Source organism: Carettochelys insculpta, chromosome 6 (genome assembly GCF_033958435.1).
Source record: "Carettochelys insculpta isolate YL-2023 chromosome 6, ASM3395843v1, whole genome shotgun sequence".
NCBI classification, from domain to species: domain Eukaryota; kingdom Metazoa; phylum Chordata; order Testudines; family Carettochelyidae; genus Carettochelys; species Carettochelys insculpta.
In genome coordinates, this window is record NC_134142.1 from 125,419,217 (window position 1) to 125,436,913 (window position 17,697).

The 17,697-nt window shown below is 63.0% G+C and overlaps 2 protein-coding genes across 2 annotated transcripts; one reads left to right on the forward strand and one right to left on the reverse strand.

Annotated features, from left to right (window-relative positions):
- Nucleotides 1–349: 349 nt before the first annotated feature.
- Nucleotides 350–6,364, reverse strand: LOC142015211 (serine protease 33-like). The gene is made up of 8 exons (XM_074998628.1): nt 6,307–6,364; nt 5,883–5,909; nt 5,534–5,696; nt 4,619–4,890; nt 3,976–4,145; nt 3,186–3,384; nt 2,415–2,993; nt 350–453 (listed from the first exon to the last, which is right to left on the reverse strand). Exons 1-8 carry the CDS (start codon nt 6,362–6,364, stop codon nt 350–352), a joined length of 1,572 nt encoding a protein of 523 aa, XP_074854729.1.
- Nucleotides 6,365–9,286: 2,922 nt separating this feature from the next.
- Nucleotides 9,287–16,290, forward strand: LOC142014984 (RING finger protein 112-like). The gene is made up of 13 exons (XM_074998320.1): nt 9,287–9,400; nt 9,720–10,017; nt 10,414–10,629; nt 10,735–10,875; nt 11,066–11,170; nt 11,331–11,381; nt 12,030–12,086; nt 12,284–12,370; nt 12,521–12,650; nt 12,787–12,917; nt 13,475–13,528; nt 14,191–14,265; nt 14,580–16,290. The coding sequence occupies exons 1-13, from the start codon at nt 9,378–9,380 to the stop codon at nt 15,099–15,101; spliced, it is 1,890 nt and encodes a 629-aa protein (XP_074854421.1). The 5' UTR covers nt 9,287–9,377; the 3' UTR covers nt 15,102–16,290.
- Nucleotides 16,291–17,697: the final 1,407 nt, after the last annotated feature.

Consider the following 17,697-nt stretch of genomic DNA (forward strand, 5'->3'; position numbering starts at 1 on the left):
GGGCTCCCTTGCCACCCCAGCCCGTGGGACTTAGTGACGGCGGGGGCCGTGCACCGACGACTCCAGACGATTCCAGCTCCTGTCCCAGGAGCCCAAGGCGACACTCAGCCAACCGCTCAGAAACGGCCGGAGGGTTTATTACCCAGGCAAGAGCAATGGGGTTATCTGATCGGCAGTGGAATCAGGCAGAGCAGGCCCAGGGGCAGTCATGGGGGGAGGGGTTTCACCCCCTCAGCACTGAACGTCTCGTGGGACTGCCATGGGTGAACCTGGGAGCTCAGTTGCTTTTCCTGGCTCCTGTCCAGGTCTGTGCAGCAGAAAAGAGAGAGGGCTTTTCCCTGTGTCTGCTCTATCTCCTCCCTCCAGCACCCAAGCGGTGGGACAGGCGTTCTCGGATCAGCGCCATCAGGGGCCACCGCTCAGCCATTGTATCCCGCTGTGCCGCTACGGCCCCTGGGGTTTGGGCAGTCATAGGGGATGGGAGCGAAGCAGCTCGGCCCCCTGTTAAACAGGCCCATCTAACCCTCCCCGCGACAAGCCCGGCTCCCCTGCATCTGGACACATCCAATACCCCCCACACCCAGGCCCCCCACCCCTCTGAGCCCCCAGCCCATCGAGCCCCATCTCCCCACAGCCCAACCAGAGTCCCGTTGCCCCTACACCCAGAACCCCCTAATGAGCCCCTGTGCATCTGGTTCTCTCACTGAACAGCCCACCCCACACCGGGAACCCTCCCCACTTGGCTCTCACTGGGCTGAGCCTGCCTGGAATGCCTGGCTCAGAGGGGCTGGGCCAGGCCCTTGCACTGTGTCGGGGGCAGCCTCACTGCTGGGTTCCTGCACTGGGGGGCATGCAGGGTGATCTCCCCACCTCAGTGCAGCCAGAGGCCTGTGCTCCCCGCTGCTAGAAGTGCAAAGATCTGGGATTTTTCAGCGGCCCTCATTCCAGCAGGACATGGACTCCTCTGGTAAGGCTGGTTCTCAAGGGGAGAATTTCCAGGGATTAAAAAACAACCAACCAGCCGATCAGGACCATAATTACCCAGATGCCTCAGCTTCTTCATTGTGCAAGTTTGCAAAGAGTTCGTTACAATCCCCAAACCCTCAAAAATGTCATTCATGGCTAACAGGGGAATTTCCATCAGGGACTTGATGGGATGAGTCCTCCCCCACTGGGTGATGCTGGAACCATTTGCAGGAAGAAGCAGGGGCAGTGAGAGCCAGGCCCACTTTGCAAAGGGCTAGACCAGGGGTCAGCAACCCCCAGCACCCATGTGGCACATGAGATGAATTTCCCCAGCACACAGGGTGGGAGCTCAGCCCCACCCTTCCTCCCCCATGCAGCTGGAAGCTTGCATACAGCCAGGCTGCCTGTGGATTAAGAAAAGACCAGCTCTTGCTACCAACTCCCATCTACACGGTACAGCTCTGCCTCTTCATTGATTTATCAGCGAAGCTATTGCAAATAGGACCACTAGTGACTTTAACAGCACCACCAATACAGTGGTCAGATTTCAGCCTGCTGCCTCAGAGAGGTTGCTGACCTGAATTAACAGGAGTGTGGTAAGCAAAAAGTAACTCTTCCGCTCTGCTCTGCACTGATTGGATGGGTGTGGCCAGTTCTGGGGGGCCGAATCTCCGGAGAGATGTGCCATAATTGGGAAAACACCAGGGAAGAACAAATTGATGGAAAGCCTAATGGGGAGATGGAAAGAACTGGGCTTGGTTACTTTGGAGAAGAAACAGCTGGGGTGGGGGGCACACGATGGTGGTTCTCTGGTAGCTAAGATTGTGTTACAAGGAAGGGGAAAATTTGATCTCCTGGGCCTCTGATGACAGGACTTCAGTTGCAGCCCGGGAGGTTTGGGTTGGACACTAGGAAACTTCAAGGGGGTCAAACCCTGGAGTAAACTGCCTGGGGAGATGGTGGGTCTCCATCACTGAGGCGACTGAAGGGCAGGCTGGACAGACCATGGTGTGTGGTGCTGCTGGGAGGGCTGGGACCGGACTGAGATCTCCCACTGAGATCTCCCTTCCTAGGAGGCTGGGAGAAATGAGAAAGATGCCTGGGGAGGGTGGAAGGGGCTGGGGAGCTCCCGGGCTGAGGGAGGGGTCGGGGTAGGGACTGGGTGCCAAGCTCCAGCTCCCAGCCAAGGGCCAGGCTCTGCTGTGTCTGAGCCGCCCCGGAGCGCCGCTGTCCTGCCTCCTTCCAAAGCCTCCAGCCAAGGCCCGGGGCCCTCGCCGGGGGTAGCTCAGCGGGTCCCCCACTGGCCTGCTGACCCCAGGGCGCGAGCTCAGCCCTGGAGGGGGCAGTTGGGGGTCCGGGGCAAATCGATTGAACAGAAACATCTTGGGGAAGGGAGGGGCGGGGCTCGATGACGTCCCCAGGTCCCCTCCAGCCCCACGGGCCGGTACCGCACCGCGGCACAGGTCCTGCACCCCGACTGCCGGGGCTGCTCCGTGGCCCTCTGAGAGCCGGGGGCCTGCGCTGCCCGGGGCGGGGCGGGGCGGGAGCTGCCGGGATCAGCTGCTGTTCATTCGGCGGGGGGAGGGGGGCGCAGGCGCGGACCGAGGGGGGAACCGCCCCGCCCCGGCCCTGGCTCCGGGAATCGGCCCCGCAGCGGAAACGAAAGTGGAACCTCGGGCGGCTCCGATTTCCGCCCGGCCCGTCGGTGATTGGCTGCCGGGCGGAAGGGGGCGGGGCCGGAGTGGGGGGATGGGGCGAGGGGAAGCCGCGGCCGGAGCCGGGCGAGTCACGCGGGTCCCGGGAGGGGCGGGTCTCGCCCTGGGGCTCCGCTGGGTCCCACAACCGGCCCCCCCGGCCCCCATCAGCGGGCCCGGCCGCAGCCAGTCCCAAGCAGCCGCTCTGCGGCGCCCGGAGCTGCCGGCGGGAGCCGGGTGCGACTCGAACCCGAGTCACTGTCCCCAGACCGCCCCCCACCCCGCCCCGCTTGTCCAGCCGCTGCCCCGCCGCGGGGTCGGGCTCGCTGCAGACTCAGGCGGGCGGGCGCTGCCGGTGGCGCTCAGGCCCTCTCCGGTCTCCGGCTCCCGGCTCCCGCCCCCCCGCAGGCGAGGCGAGGCGGGGCGGGGCGGGGCGGGGCAGGGGTCGCTGCCGGCCAGGGCACAGGGACAGCAGCAGAGCGCTGCAGAGCAGCAGGCAGGAGCCCGCGGGGGCTCTGGGGTCACCTGCTCCGGAGCTGCTGCTCTCTGCCTCGGTGGCTTGTTCCAGGGCGGCCGCGTGGCCCCGTAGCCACTCGCCGTAGGCCGCCGTCCGCACGTAGACGCCAGGGCGATTGGGCAGGCCACAGCCCTGCCCCCAGCTCACGACCCCCACCAGCAGCCAGGTCCCATTGTGGTCACAGACCAGTGGCCCCCCAGAATCCCCCTGGGGAAGCAGAGACATTGGGATTAGTGAGGGCCTTTGCCCCTGCCCCAAGCCCCAGTCCAGCCCCTGGGGGTGAAGTCACATGGGCCTGCCCACCCCCCCACCCGCATATTTAGCCCACAGCCGCGGGAGAAGTGAAAGGAGCCTGCTGTGCTTTTGGTGTCAGCAGTGCGATCCCCAGTATGTTCCCAAGGGATCAGGTGGCCATGTTCTTCCTCTCCTGCCCGACACAGAGACCAGCGTGGGGCTCCCCAGAGGAGGGGGCTGGGAGTTGACACCCTCCCTGTTGAGGACTGGGGTCTTTGCCCATCTCACAATGACTGGCTCAGGCTCTTAGCAGACTCAGGCAGGCTGCAGTTACCCTGTAGTCACATCATCCCTCCTTCATACCCAGCCGTAATCCTGGGCACTGGTGCCTAGGCTTTGACACCACATGGCTTGGGAGCTCAGGGCTGTTCCAGCCTCTTGAAGGGGCCCAGGCCCACGGTTCCAAAGCTGCAGCTGCCGTCATATGCCCTGCAGGCCCTACATGACAACAGGGACCCATGCTGGGAGTCACTCACATCCAGCCAGCCCAGAGCCCTCTCACACCTGGCAGGAGTCCCTCTGTCCTTGGGTGTAGCCGGCACAGAGCATGTCGGGTTTGACAGGGTCCCTGCCTATGCTCGGGTTTGGGTCGATGTTGTAGAGGGCATTACAGGCTGCAGGTTCAATCAGCTGGACCTCAACCTCCTGCAGCATCCTGGGGGGCAGGAGAGAGACTGCGGGGGAGGGGGCAGATTTGGGGTATCGGATCCAACGGCTCCTGCAACCTGCACCCCATGCCTGACAATTCCCTGTCCCCATCCACCTCCCCAGCCGATTCCCCCGTCCCCATGAGCCAGCCCTCCGACTCCCTCTCCTGCCCACCTCCCACTGCCCGTCCACCCCTGCACGCATTCCACCCCCACCCAGCTACCAGAACCACACTGACTCCCATAGGGCCCCGTCTGCGCAGCGCCGTCCCCAGAGGGGCTGCTCTCTGCTGGTGTGGACCAGAGACCATCCCCATCGACAGCACAGGGCTCCTGCCTTGGCCCTGCAAGCCGGCTGCCTCGTGGTGGCTGGGAGGGACGCAGCCTGGCGGGGTCCCCGCCTGGGAGGGGCGGTGCAGAGCTGGTCGGGGATTGGTTATAGAAGCTGCCGGGATCCCAGGGCTGCAGGGTGCGAGGCGTGGGTCGCAGGGCAGTCTTACCCCCCATGGCTGTCGTCCCCCAGCCGGTGACCCAGCAGGTGTGGTTGTCAGGGAAGGTGTCGGCCGGGCCTGGCAAGCAGACGGGGCGGATGTCGTCGGTGTATCGCACCGGCTCCTCCAGCTGCACCAGGGCAATGTCGGCCACGTGGGTTCCCTGGTTGTGGTCGGGGTGGAGGAGGATCTGACGCACAGGGGCCGTGACCTGGCTCGGGGAGGGGATGGAGAGCTGGTGCTGCCCCAGCACCACCTGAATGCCAAACTGAGGGAGGGAGCTGGGAAGCAGAGAAAGTCACAATCGGTGTTGCGGGGAGGGGGGGCTGTGGATTGCAAACATGGGCAGAAATGCACCGGGGTCTGGGCAACAAAGAGGGAACCACCTGACTGCGAGAGTCAGCCCCCTCTGGGCTGGGGCCACTGGGGGAAAACCACCCACAACACTGCACAGGGAATGCTTTCCCCAGGCTGAGATGCAGCCCCCTCTGGGGTGGGGCCGCTGGGGGAAAACCACCCACAACACTGCACAGGGAATGCTTTCCCCAGGCTGAGATGCAGCCCCCTCTGGGGTGGGGCCACTGGGGGAAAGCTGCCCACAACGCTGCACAGGGAACACTTTCCCAGGCTGAGGTGCAGTCACCTCTGGGGTAGGGACACTGGGGGAAAGCCTCTCACAATGTTTCGCAGGGAATGCTTTCCCTAAGCTGAGATGCAGCCCCCTCTGGGGTGGGGCCGCTGGGGGAAAACCACCCACAAAGTTGCAGAGGGAACACTCCCTCCCACAGGCTGAGATGCAGCCACCTCTGGGGTAGGGCTGCTGGCAGACAGCTGCAACGTGGTGCCACGTGGGCATAGGTGGCCTGGCACAGATCCAGGCAGGACGTCTCCCTCCCTCCAATCCCCCCTGCCCTTTTTACTCACAGTTCAAAGCAGTGAGCTGCTGACACGACCCACCTAGCTGAGACGAGGGACCCACCGCAGAAGTGGTGTCCGTTGTACTGGATGCTGACCTGCCATGGCCACCGGCCCCTGGGGGCGTCCCCACCGCCCACGATCCGCCCGGAGCTCATGGGCTGGCCGCACCCTGCGGGGGATGCAGCATTGACATGGGATGAGTGCTGCCTTTCAGCCTAACCCTGCTCTAACCCATAGGCACCACTCCCCGCTCCTAACTGGGAAGAGAACCCAGGAGTCCTGGTTTCTCCCAACCTCCTCCTCATGGCCAGTGCCCAGGGCAGGTGGGGCTGCTGCTTTGCAGTGGGTGTCTCACCTGTCTGATTCCAACTCCCCAGAGCACCTAGAGAGCAAAGAGAGAGAAAGGAAAGAGATTAATGTGGGGGTGGGGATGTGGGGGTTAGTCACAGGCTGTGCTGGGACTTGAGACAGCGCGTGGCACAGAATGAGCCACAGTGGCTCTGCCCATAAAGCCCAGCTCCACCCAATGCCCCTGGACAGCCCTGCTCTCCTCAGTGCCGGCCACAATTCTTAGATGTGCTTCTATTTGATTTGCCATCAGTAGGTTCCAGAGTCAACAGCCCCCCATGGATCTGACTGAATGCACGTGTCCACTCTGGTGTGTTGTGATGGGCCAAAGGGTTCAATCCCCGTTATTCCCAAGCTCAGCTCCTTCCCCCACAACATGTACCCTGCTCCCCTTCCCCTAGGAGGCTGGGGCTGGGACCTATGTCACTCACCCTGCAGCAGGGCCATCGCTGGCAGCACGAGGGCCAGCGGGGAGCAGAGCTGCCCCATGGGGCAGCCTTCTGCTGACATGTCTCAGCCGAGCGTGGCTGCCTCCATCACTCTGACCAAAGCCCAACTGGGGGATGAACAGTCCGGGCTGGGTTTTATGGGCACCCAGGGCCCCTCCCCGGCTCAAGGGAGCCAGAGCAGGGACCGAGTTCCAGGTGGGCCAGGCCAGCAAACGCCAGCGGCTCATTCCAGCACGCTGAGGAGGCTGAGACCGCTTCCATTCTGCTCTGCCCAGCGCCAGCCTCGGGGCGTCCCAGTGCAAACAGGTGCTGGCCCAGGGCCCTGCGTGGAGAACTTCCCGGTGTGGATGCCAATGGAGGTGTTTCAAGACAGCACAGAGCCTGGCCCCAGGACGGGGTGTGGTTACCATCGGCTGATGGGTGCCATTGGACTGGGGGTGTCAGGGAGGTGAGTGTCTCCAGGGTTAGGGTGCAGGTCACCCCAGGCTGAGGGGCAGAGTCCTGCGCGTTGGGGCTGAGGTCACAGTGGGCTTTTGGTCTGAGTGAAATTTCCCAGCCTGTTTTGACCCCGTTGCTCTTCTCTTTCATCTCGTTTGGGGGATCTGCCACAGATCGCGCAGCAATCCCCAGGGCTCACGCGAGCTCGGTGTCATACAATGCTTGGCAACAGGGAGCCGGCATACAGCAACCGGGGGGGTTTGCTTCACCCAACGCACAGCCCCCCTGTGCAACTCCCCGCCAGAGGGTGTTGGGAGGGTCAAGACCTTAACAGGGTTCAAAGGACATCTACCTAACTCCAGGCAGGACAGGTTCATCGGAGCTGCTAGCCAGGCTGGATGTCCCCTGCCTCTGCTTGTCAGACGTCTGGCTGGATCACCCCGTCTGTTTAGTCCCTCAGGGGTGCTGGGCATTTGGCCACTGTTGGGAGCCAGGACACTGGGCTGTGCGGACTCTGGCTATTCTTATGGGGAGCATCCATGAGGAATTCAACATGTCTTGACCGGTCAGCACACCTGGGGACAACAGTCACTCATTAGACAGTTACACACATCTCCTAGAGTTGGAAGGGATCTCAGGATGTCAGCAAGTCCAGTCCCCTGCCCTCTTGGCAGGGCCAAGCACCCTCCCTTCTTATTTTTTCAGATCTATTTGCCCCAGACCCCCAAATAGCCCCCCAAGGATTGACCTCACAACCCCAGGGCTTGGCAGGCCAATGCTCAAACCACTGAGCTATCCCTCCCTTAATTCTTACTGAGTCCAGCAGACGCACCTTGGAAAATGGATGCTGAAAACAACAGCTGCAAAACAGCTGAAAACTGCCCGATATTGTGCTAATTGGAAGTTTGCAAAATGGAGATAAAAGAAGGATGGAAGGAGCTGAGATAACTGGCTCCTGAAGAAGATCAAACACCCAGCAACAGACTGTCCTCTCAGCAACGGAACCATCCAATGGGGTAGAGTAAAAACCCCTACTCTGATTAGTAACAACAACGAAGGGTCCTGTGGCACCTTACAGACTAACAGAAAAGTTTTGAGCATGAGCTTTCGTGAGCACAGACTCACTTCATCAGATGCTGGTCTTGGAAATCCTGCAAGGGGCCCTGCTCCGTCCCCATTTCTCAGCACTGAGGTGCAGCTGGGAATTTGGCTCAAGGCCCAACCCCAGCCCCTGTGTCACCAGCAGCATCGGCCCCTTCCCTGGGGCCTGCCCCCACCTCCCATCACAGACCCCCTCCCCCCTGGGATGTGGGCGGTACAGAAGGGAGCGGGAACAGCCCCTGGGCCTGAGTCTGCGCCCCTCTCTCACAGGGGAGGCAGCTGCCAGATACACCTCCAGGGGCAGGTGTGCGGCAGGTAGCAGCGGGGGGTGGGGGGAAATTGGGGGGTGATTTCCAGGTAGCCCCTTTGACAGCTCCAGGTGCCCCCTGCAGGGGGTGTGAAGAGGGGTGGCACCCCTGGGACAGGTGATCAGAGGTTTGCTGCCAAGTGCACCCCTGGGCTCTGGGGGGAGAACCCAGGCATCCGGGCTCCCAGCTCTCCCCTCTACACCCCACTGCCCCCCCCGAGCTGGGGAGAACCCAGGCGTCCGGGCTCCCAGCTCTCCCCTCTAACCACTGAACCCTACTGCCCCCCCCCGAGCTGGGGAGAGAACCCAGGCGTCCGGGCTCCCAGCTCTCCCCTCTACCACTGAACCCCACTGCCCCCCGCGAGCTGGGGGAAGAACCCAGGCGTCTGGGCTCCCAGCTCTCCCCTCTACCACTAAACCCCACTGCCTCTCCCGAGCTGGGGAGAACCCAGGCGTCCGGGCTCCCGCCCCGCCCCGCCCCGCCGTGCGCAGCCGATGGGCCGGAGGGAGCTGGACCCGCCCGAGCTTCCACTTTCATTTCTGCAGCAGGAAACTGCACAGAGCGAGTCACAGGGGGCGAGAAACAGCCGGGGGAGAGACAGGTAACAGCCGGGGGAGGGAGGCAGGGAACAGCCGGGGGAGAGACAGGGAACAGCCGGGGGAGGGAGGCAGGGAACAGCCGGGGGAGAGACAGGTAACAGCCGGGGGAGGGAGGCAGGGAACAGCCGGGGGAGAGACAGGGAACAGCCGGGGGAGGGAGGCAGGGAACAGCCGGGGGAGAGACAGGGAACAGCCGGGGGAGGGAGGCAGGGAACAGCCGGGGGAGAGACAGGGAACAGCCGGAGGGGGGGACAGGTGACCGACGTGTGGGGCAGGAGACAGACATGTGGGGCAGGTAACAGCTGGGGGGGGGCAGGTGACTGACGTGTGGGGCAGGTAACAGGCGGGTGTGGGGGCAGGTGACTGACGTGTGGGGCAGGTAACAGGTGGGTGTGGGGCAGGTGACTGACGTGTGAGTGGGGGGGGCAATAAACTGGGGGGGGGACATGTCCTAGTACCTCTGTGTGCCTCACTGTCCCCTCTGCGCTGCGGGTGTGTGAGGGTTAACCCTTTGCTGTCTCAGTTCTCCAGCAGAGCTTGGCCTTGGCTGGAGCCCAGGAGTTGGGGGCGTCGGCCATCTGGAGCCCCGCCTCCTGCCCAGTGCACTATGGGAAATGCAAATGAGAAAGAGTAAGTGCTCAGGTGCAACCTGCCCAGAGCTGGGACTGGGGCCCTCAGTCCTGCCTCGCAGCTCCCCACACCTCAACCCACTGGACCCGACTCCCCTCCGAGAGCTGGGAGAGAAGCCAGGAGTCCTGGCTCCCAGCCCCCTGCTCTACCCACTAGACACCACTCCCCCAGTCCCCTCCCAGAGCTGGGAGAGAACCCAGGAGTCCTGGCTCCCAGCCCCCTGCTCTACCCACTAGACACCACTCCCCCAGTCCCCTCCCGGAGCTGGGAGAGAACCCAGGAGTCCTGGCTCCCAGCCCCTCTGCTGTCTGTCTCCCAGGCCGACCCCTCCGCCTGGGGGGATAACGCAGAAGCTCCGGGAGGACGTCACCTGCTCCATCTGCCTGGATGTCCTGGAGGATCCCGTCTCCATCGACTGTGGCCACAACTTCTGCCGGAGCTGCCTCTCGGCCCACTGGAGCGGGGTCTCGGCCTGGGGGCTCCGGTGCCCCGAGTGCCGGGCTCCCTGCTCCAGGGACAGGATGACCCCGGACGTGCGCCTCAGGAGCCTGGCGGAGAAAATCAGAGACCTGCCGTGCAAAGAGACGCTGACAGCCCCCCAGACAGCCAGCACGCAGGTGGGGGCAGCATTGGCTGGGCCAGAGATGCAGCCACCTCTGGGGTGGGGCAGCACGGACCAGGCACACAGCACTCATGGCTACCCGGTGCCCCAGATTCCTGCGTCCCTGGAGGGGTCAGGTCCCCGGGAGCTGAGCACACACAGCTCAGAGCTGCTGGTCAGAAAGTGTCTCACAAACAGCCTGTGACGCCACCCAGGGCCCCACGGGGAGACTGGCTCAGGGCGCAGTGGGTGGTGGGGGGAGGAGACATAAGGCCTTTCTAGGGGCACCAACTTCCATCTGGCCCCAGGGCAGGAGTGGCTGCTCCAGGGGTGGGAATGGGGTGTGGGGCTCTGCTGTGGGGAGCTGGGGATGGGCTGGCTCAGGGGTGAGGTCCCAGCTCTGTCCCTGCAGCAGGCGCCAGGGGCTGTGGCAGAGCCAGGGCAGCCGGTGCAGCTGGTGCGTCTGGACGAGACAGGGGACCTGACCCTGGACGAGGAGGCCCTGAGCCGCTGCCTGGAGCAGGGTGGGGTGGGGGACGCCCCCGTCTGCCTGGTGTCCATCATTGGGGAGCAGCGCATGGGCAAATCCTTCCTGCTGAACTACCTGCTGCGCCGGCTCCAGAGCCTGGTGAGTGCATCCCTGAACCCTTCCTGGAGAGGGGAGAGAACCCAGGAGTCCTGGCTCCAGCCCCGCCCCAACGGCCCCTTGCCTGTGTCTCCCCTTTTCTGGCAGGATGTGAAGGGCGACGGGTCGTGGATGGGCCAGGAGGAGGAGCCCCTGGAGGGGTTCGAGTGGCGAGTTGGCACCTGCAGTGTCACCAAGGGGGTGTGGGCGTGGAGCCAGCCCTTCTGGGTCTGCGCCGAGGGGCGGCAGGTGAGTGGGAAGGGGGAGGGGGAAATGGCGGGTGCATGAGTGACCCCAGCAGGTGGGTGGGGGTGCAGAGCAGAGGCTGGGTGGAGGGCGCCATTAGCAGGTTCCTGGGAAGGGAGGCAGGGACCGGGGGTCACACGGGGTTCTGGGGCAGGGGGTGCTGGCCTGTGACCGGCCTGTGGCTCACCCCCAGGTGGCCGTGCTGCTGGTCGACACCGAGGGCTCCATGGACATCGCCAGAGACACAGAGACCAGCGTCAAACTCTCTGCTCTCTCCATGCTGCTGGGCTCCTACCAGGCAGGTGCTCGGGGGTGCTGTGCGGTGCTGCGGGGAGGGGGCAGGGCCCAGCAGCGGGGGCTCTCCCTGGAAGTCTGGGCGGGCCTCCAGGGCCCTGTGCTGCAGGGAGCAGGTGATGCTGGTTTCTGTCTCTAGCCCTGTCCTCTGTGAATATGTGCAGATCCTGAATGTTTCCAGACAGCTGAAGGACCCTGACCTCGAATATCTGGAGGTGACGGAGCAGGAAGGCTGGATATGCTGCTGTTCTCGCATGGGCCCAGTGGGGTAGTCTGCCCATTGTCCAACTGGGGAAACTGAGGCCCAAAGAGACTCACTCAGTAGCCTGAGGTGACTTGGGGAGCCTGTGGCACAGCCAGCGATAGAACCCAGGAGTCCTGGCTTCCAGTCCCACCCACCTCCTTTCTCTAACCACTAGACTCCATTCCCCTCCCAGAACTGGGACAGGACCCAGCTGTTCTGGGGCGATACCTGACTGGGGTGTGCTGCCCCCCTGGGGCAGATGGAGTCTGGAGTTCACCTCTGCCTCAGCCCCACGCGTACAGGAACTCGGGGGTCCCCAGAGTGCGTTGGCCCCTTGGTCGGTTCTGTTCCTGCTGGTGGGACATGGGGGGCAGACGGAGCCCCGGAAGGGGCCCTGGGAGAGGGGAGCCCCGGCTGGCAGTTCCCCTCTTTGGCCACCAGGTGTCTCTGCTCCCCTGACAAAGCCCTGGGACCCGGGTGAGCCCCCAGGCAGAGCTGGAGGTGGAGGGTGGGCGCATGGGGCTGGTCGGTGGGATTTCCAGCCCCCCCAGTGCACACGCTGCCTGCCCGCCCCAGCGAGCCAGCCCCACACTCAGCCCCCACTCGCTCTGCTCCGCAGATGTTCCTGCAGGTGGCCGAGGAGGTGGGAAAGGAATATGGACTGCAGCCCCTTCGGGTGAGAGCTTCTGCCCCGTCCCCTGCCCAGCCCCCTGCACCCCCTGCATCCCCTCCCCCTGCATGGGCTGCTCCTGCCCCAGGCACCCTGTGCCCCACTGCCAAGGGGTTCAGTCTTCCCCTCCTCCCCTCCCCTCCCCACCATCCCAGCCTGTGCCCCCCAGTGACCCCCCCACTCTGCTCCTCTCTCCCCTGCAGCACCTCGACCTGCTGGTGCGGGACTGGAGCAGCTCCCAGCTCCTCGGCGTCGATGGTGGGAAGGAACATCTGGCAGATGTCCGACAGGTGACAGTGGGGCCTTGGGGCCTTTCCCTCTGGGCGCCAGGTCCGACCCAGCCCCAGAGGGGAGCTGGCGGCTGGCGGTGGGTTGGGCGTGGGCCCCGGGGTGTTTCCCGGTGTTGGTGTCTCACTGTTGTGACCCCCCGGCTCTGGCAGATGTTGGAGGCGACGTCCCCCTGCAAACACCCCAAGGCCCTGGAAGTGCTGAGCAGAAGCAGCACCCGCTGTTACCTGCTGCCCTTCCCTGGCAAACGGATCATGACTGGCCGAGGGGGAGCCCTGAGAGGTAACGGCCCCAGGCTGGGCGGCGGCTCTGAGCCTGCAGTGGGGCGGCTCTGTCTCCGCTGGGGAACGGCTCGCGGGGCGGGAGGTGGGGGGACGCTCCGGCTCTGGGTTCATTGCCGTCCCCCTGCCCTTCGCAGACATGGACGAGGATTTCCGGCAGAGCCTGAGGGACTACGTCATCGCCGTGGTGGGCTTGGCTGGTGACCGTGCGTGGAGGAACCGGGATGGAGAGCTGGTCACAGGGACACAGCTCGTCGCCGGGATAAAGGTGGGCACAGGCCAGCTGGATGTGGGGGTCAATGGGGGTTCTCCCCACAGGCAGGCAGGGCTGCTCCAGTACCCCAGTGCAGCAGTAGGGGGTACTCTGTGATTGAGTGGGGGCGGGGCCCAGCAGGGGGCGCTGTGCTGCTGGAGGGGCCAGGCCCAGCAGCGGGCGCTGTGCTGCGGGGGGTCGGGGGGCAGGGCCCAGCAGCGGGCGCTGTGCTGGAGGTAGGGGGCAGGGCCCAGCAGGGGGCGCTGTGCTGCCGGGGGTCGGGCAGGGACAGAGGCTTTTCCCCTTTTGCTGAATTTTTCCTCGCTGCGACTCAGGGCTGTATTTATGTTGCAGCTAAATCCCAGCTTGGATGATTTTGTTCTAATTTCATAAATCGCCCAGTGAACTGCTCCATTTCCTCTGCCAAACTATTCACCTCGTTGTCTTAGGGCCCTTCCTTAGCTGCTCCTCCCCAGAGGTGGCTGCATCTCAGCCCCAGGTGTGCCATCCCTATGATCGCATGTCTCTAAGCCCTGCGTGATTTCTTGCTTTTTTTTTTTTTTTTTGTGTAGAAATTCTTGTATCTGATCAAGAAACATCGCTCTGGCTTCTCCTCTCCCTGTCAGGTACCTTCTCTCCCCATCTCTGCCCCAAAGCAGTCCAGAATTAACTTCCATTGTAGAACTGCGCCCTGCTTTTGTCTTATTGCTGGTGGGTCCCTTAAACGTGGCTGTGCTTCTGTGTCAAGCAAGTCGCCCCTCTGCGGTGTTGCCATGAGGCTATTCCTCAACTGCCCCACACCAGTAGTGGCTGCATGTCAGGGCTGAGTGAACCACCCCCATTCTGGTTGTGTGTGGCTGTTCTCAGAGGCCCTGCCCCAGAGGTGGCTGCATCTCAGAAGTGTGTTTCCAGTTGTTGGTAAATGTTTGGTTATTAATTTTTTCTGTAGACAAATTTGAGTTTTCTGCGAAATATGAAAAGCTGAAATAGTTGGATGGGGAAATGGCACAGTGGTATCTCATGGGAACTGTAGTTTGTCTTTGCACGTTACCTTTTTTCCCCAATGAGTCAGCCCCCTTGTTGGACTGCAACTCCCATAATGCACCACAGAGGTGGGAGGTGGTGCATCATGGGAGTCAATGGCTCTGGAGCATCATGGGGCTTTTCGTTTGGATGTGTGGGCTCCTGCTGAGCTGCAGCAGTGGCTGATGGGAGTTGTAGTTTTGTGCTGGCTCATGGTGATGGGTCCCAACATCCGTCTCACCCCAGTCTTGCCCTCCCTGCACAGATGGCCATCACCTTCCACAACGAGCGAGTCATTGACAGAGCCCGCGCGGACCACGCTCGCTTTCTGCGGGAGAAGGTGGGTCTGGGGGAGGGGCTGTGCCCCTAGCCGGGGTAACCCGCGGGAGCCAGCAGGAGATGAGGCCGGGTGGCTGCGGAGAAGGGAGGCTCAGACTCCTGCCCCGGGGTGGCGGAGGTTGCTGGAGGGGCTGGCTTTGAACTTGGGGTCAGGAGGGGCCCATTCACCCAGCAGGGACTGGGACGGGGCCCCATCCCAGTTCTGGTCTGTTCCACGCCCACTGTGAGAGCCCCGATGTTGGTCCCGTGCTGGGGACTTCACGCAGCGGTTGCCCTGGTAACGCTCTGGGCCGTCTCCTCTCCTGCCCACCTCAGGACCACAACTCCCAGAACATGTTCAAGTGCCTGGGGGTGCGGCCGGGGAAGATGGCGGAGCGGCTGGCGGAGCGGCGTGAGCAGCTGCTGGGGCGGTGCCGGACAGACATGCAGGGGTCGGCGGCTGACACAGAGGCCCTGCTGACGGAGCTGAAGGAGGAGCTGCGGCGGGAGGACGAGCAATTCCTGGAGACCTACGGGAAATGCTTCAAGAAATTCGCCATTTTGGCGGGCGTTGGCGCCGGGGGGCTGGTCCTGGCACCGCTGGGTGCAGCTGCTGGTGCCGGGATCGCTGCGGCAGTCATCGCGGCCGAAGCTGCCGTGGTGCTGGGCACGGCTGAGACGGTGGCCATAGGGGTCGGGGCCGGCGCTGTGGCTGGGTTGGCCGTGGGTGGGGGCGTGGGTGGGGGGATGGGGCAGAGCATTGCCCGGAAGGATACCGAGCAGGCCCAGGCTGCCGTTGCCCCAGCAGTGGAGGAGGACAGCATTGGCGATGTGCCTGACGACAGACCCCTGATCTAATGGGTGGCCCCAGGCTGGGGTGGCCACTGGGGTGACAGGTCTGCAGCATGACCCCAATGCATCACCCCCGGACCACCCCAGAGTGGGGGAAATCCCGGGGGAGGTACCTTTAGATTATCTCCGACCTGCCGCGCCAGCCGGGCTGGAGGACGCGCCCACTTCCCCGGTGCTGGGCCCATACCCCCGTTGGGCCAGACCCTCTCCTGGAGATCTTACCCGGGGAGCTGGGCCCCTCAGAAAGCGCCCCAGGGACGGTGCTGGAGGGAATCCCCGAGCTGGGGAGCTCCGAGGTTGGGGACTGGCGTCCAGGTGTCCTGTGGGAGGGGGAGATACCGCGGCAGCGAGTGGGACGGGGTTTGGCAACATCCCCAGCCCTGTGTTTGGGGAACTCCATGGGGAGGGACTGGCCACTGCGGGGCCATCTGAGGAAGGTTTCAATGGACTCCTCAGGCAGGAGGCAGAAGATCATTTCCCTTCACTCCTGCGCTCCCTCGACAGCTGAGCGGCTGGAGGCCCTGCCGGGTTGTACCTCGGGGCAGGACCTCCCTTGTGCAGGTCCCGTTCCCACACCGGCTCCGTACTTGCTGCTTTCGTGTGCTAGAAACACGGGCGGTGGGGGAGGGTCCCGGGGAAGGCGCCCAGCCCCCCCTCGCGTGAGGTAACCTAGTGCCGGTTTAACCGGACTTCAGGCTCCACGGTTTTTGGGATGGCCGAGCCAGGCTGCCTTGGCTGCACACTGACTTGTCCTGGCCCTGCAGGGGGCGGGGAACAGCCGATGGCCGTCCTTGTTATAACAGTCTGGGAGGTATCATACGACTGTGGTCGGGTCTCTCCTCAGCCTCCCCCAGGCTTGTCCAGGGTCCCTCTCGGTTTCCCATGCGCGGGGGGAATAAATTCTGTTGTGTGCCCTGAGGCCTGTGCGGATGTGCACTGCCAATAGACACACGCTATTGGCTGGGGGCGCTGCCAATCATCTGGGCAGTAGCTGAACCTCTCCAGCGTTTTCCCGGCCTCTCCCACACCTGTCTGTGGCTATTTGCTGCCACCAGGGCTGGACGGGAACGTTGCTGTTGCGAACGTGTTTCCTGGATCGTCCGTTCCAGCTGGGGCTGGATGAGTCGGGGGGGGGGCATGTTGCCTATTTACTGACAGTCCATAAAAATTAGCCGGAATTGGACATGTCCGTAAAGAGAATTCAGGTGTCCGTAAATTTCATAAAAATGCAATAAAATTCCAAATAACAGCAACTGTCCGGTGCCGGTAAATTTCTTCTGTGCTACTTCAGCCATTGTCCTGTGGAACAGCAGGAACTGGGTGTTTTACGTGTGTGTTTAGCTCAGTGTTTGAGGTAATGTAATGGAAATCACATGAGCCATGTGATGTTATTGTATTGGGGTTCAGGGGTCCCCCAGCACCGCCCCCGGCCGCAGGCAGGAGTGACTCTCACTCAGCAGGTAGAACAGGGGGTTTCTGAGGCGACAGACACAGCGCAGTGCAGAGGGGTCAGTCCAGCCGGCAGAGACAGTCCGTCCAGCCCATCCTGGGGAGGGGAGCTCAAGGGCAGCCCCATCTGTGGTCTGGCCTCCCCCCTCTCCAGCTGGCTGCCTTCCAACTCCCCCCAGCTTCCAACTGCCGCCTCGATTCAAACCCAGCTCAGCTCCTCCCTGCTCTGTGTTCAGGTCAGAGGTGTTACCTGCCAGCCTAGGGTACAGCCCAGGGGTCACCCTTAACCGCTGGGAGCTGCTCTGCCTGTCACACACACCCAGCCAGTCTCACACGCCCCCCCGCCCCCCCGACTCCATCAGCTCTCTCCCTCCTTCCAGACCCAACTGAGCGGGGTTATTTAGCCAGTGACAGGGGCAGTTCGGGGCCCTCCCTGCATGACAGGGGATCGGCTGTGGTGGTGGTGTTCTGCTTGACACGTACCACCTCCATGGCGTAGTCCTGCAGGAGCAGCTCCACCGCAGGAGCTTGGCGTTGGCCCCTTTCGTGTGCTGCCCTGGGCTCGCCCGATAGGTGATCTCCCTGGTTGCACAGCCAAGAATCGGTATCTCCAGGATTCTTTGTCTCTTTGGGATTCCCTGTCCCTCCAGGATTCCCTTTCAAACCTGGCCCGGCTGTTAGTGAACTCATCAGCCAGCTTCCCACACTGTGTGAGTCCTCTGGCTTCCCGTCCTTGAGCCACATCTGCAGGTCGGGTGGGCATGACCCATTGAACCGTTCCAGGACCATCAGCTTCGCTAGGGCCTCTCTTGCAGTACTATTGCATCAGGCGGGAGGCCAGGTCTCCATAGATCTCCTCCGGCCTCTTCTGCGCCTCTTGGAACTTCTTCCTGTGCGTCCCCAGGGTCAGCCCGAACTAATGCAGCAGGGCCTGTTTGACCCATTCGTAGTCCTCAGGCTCCACCTGAACACCCCTGCAGCCTTCTGATCCAGCCAGCGGGTGAGCTGCAGCCGTCTGGATGAGAGAATCTGGTGCAACTCACAGACTCGCTCAAAGGAGGTAAGAAACCAGCCAGGTCCCCCACATCCTTACACTGGGCCAGCACGTGTGTCTCAAAGTGACTGCCAGTCCCGGGCCTCATGGCCCTCTCCC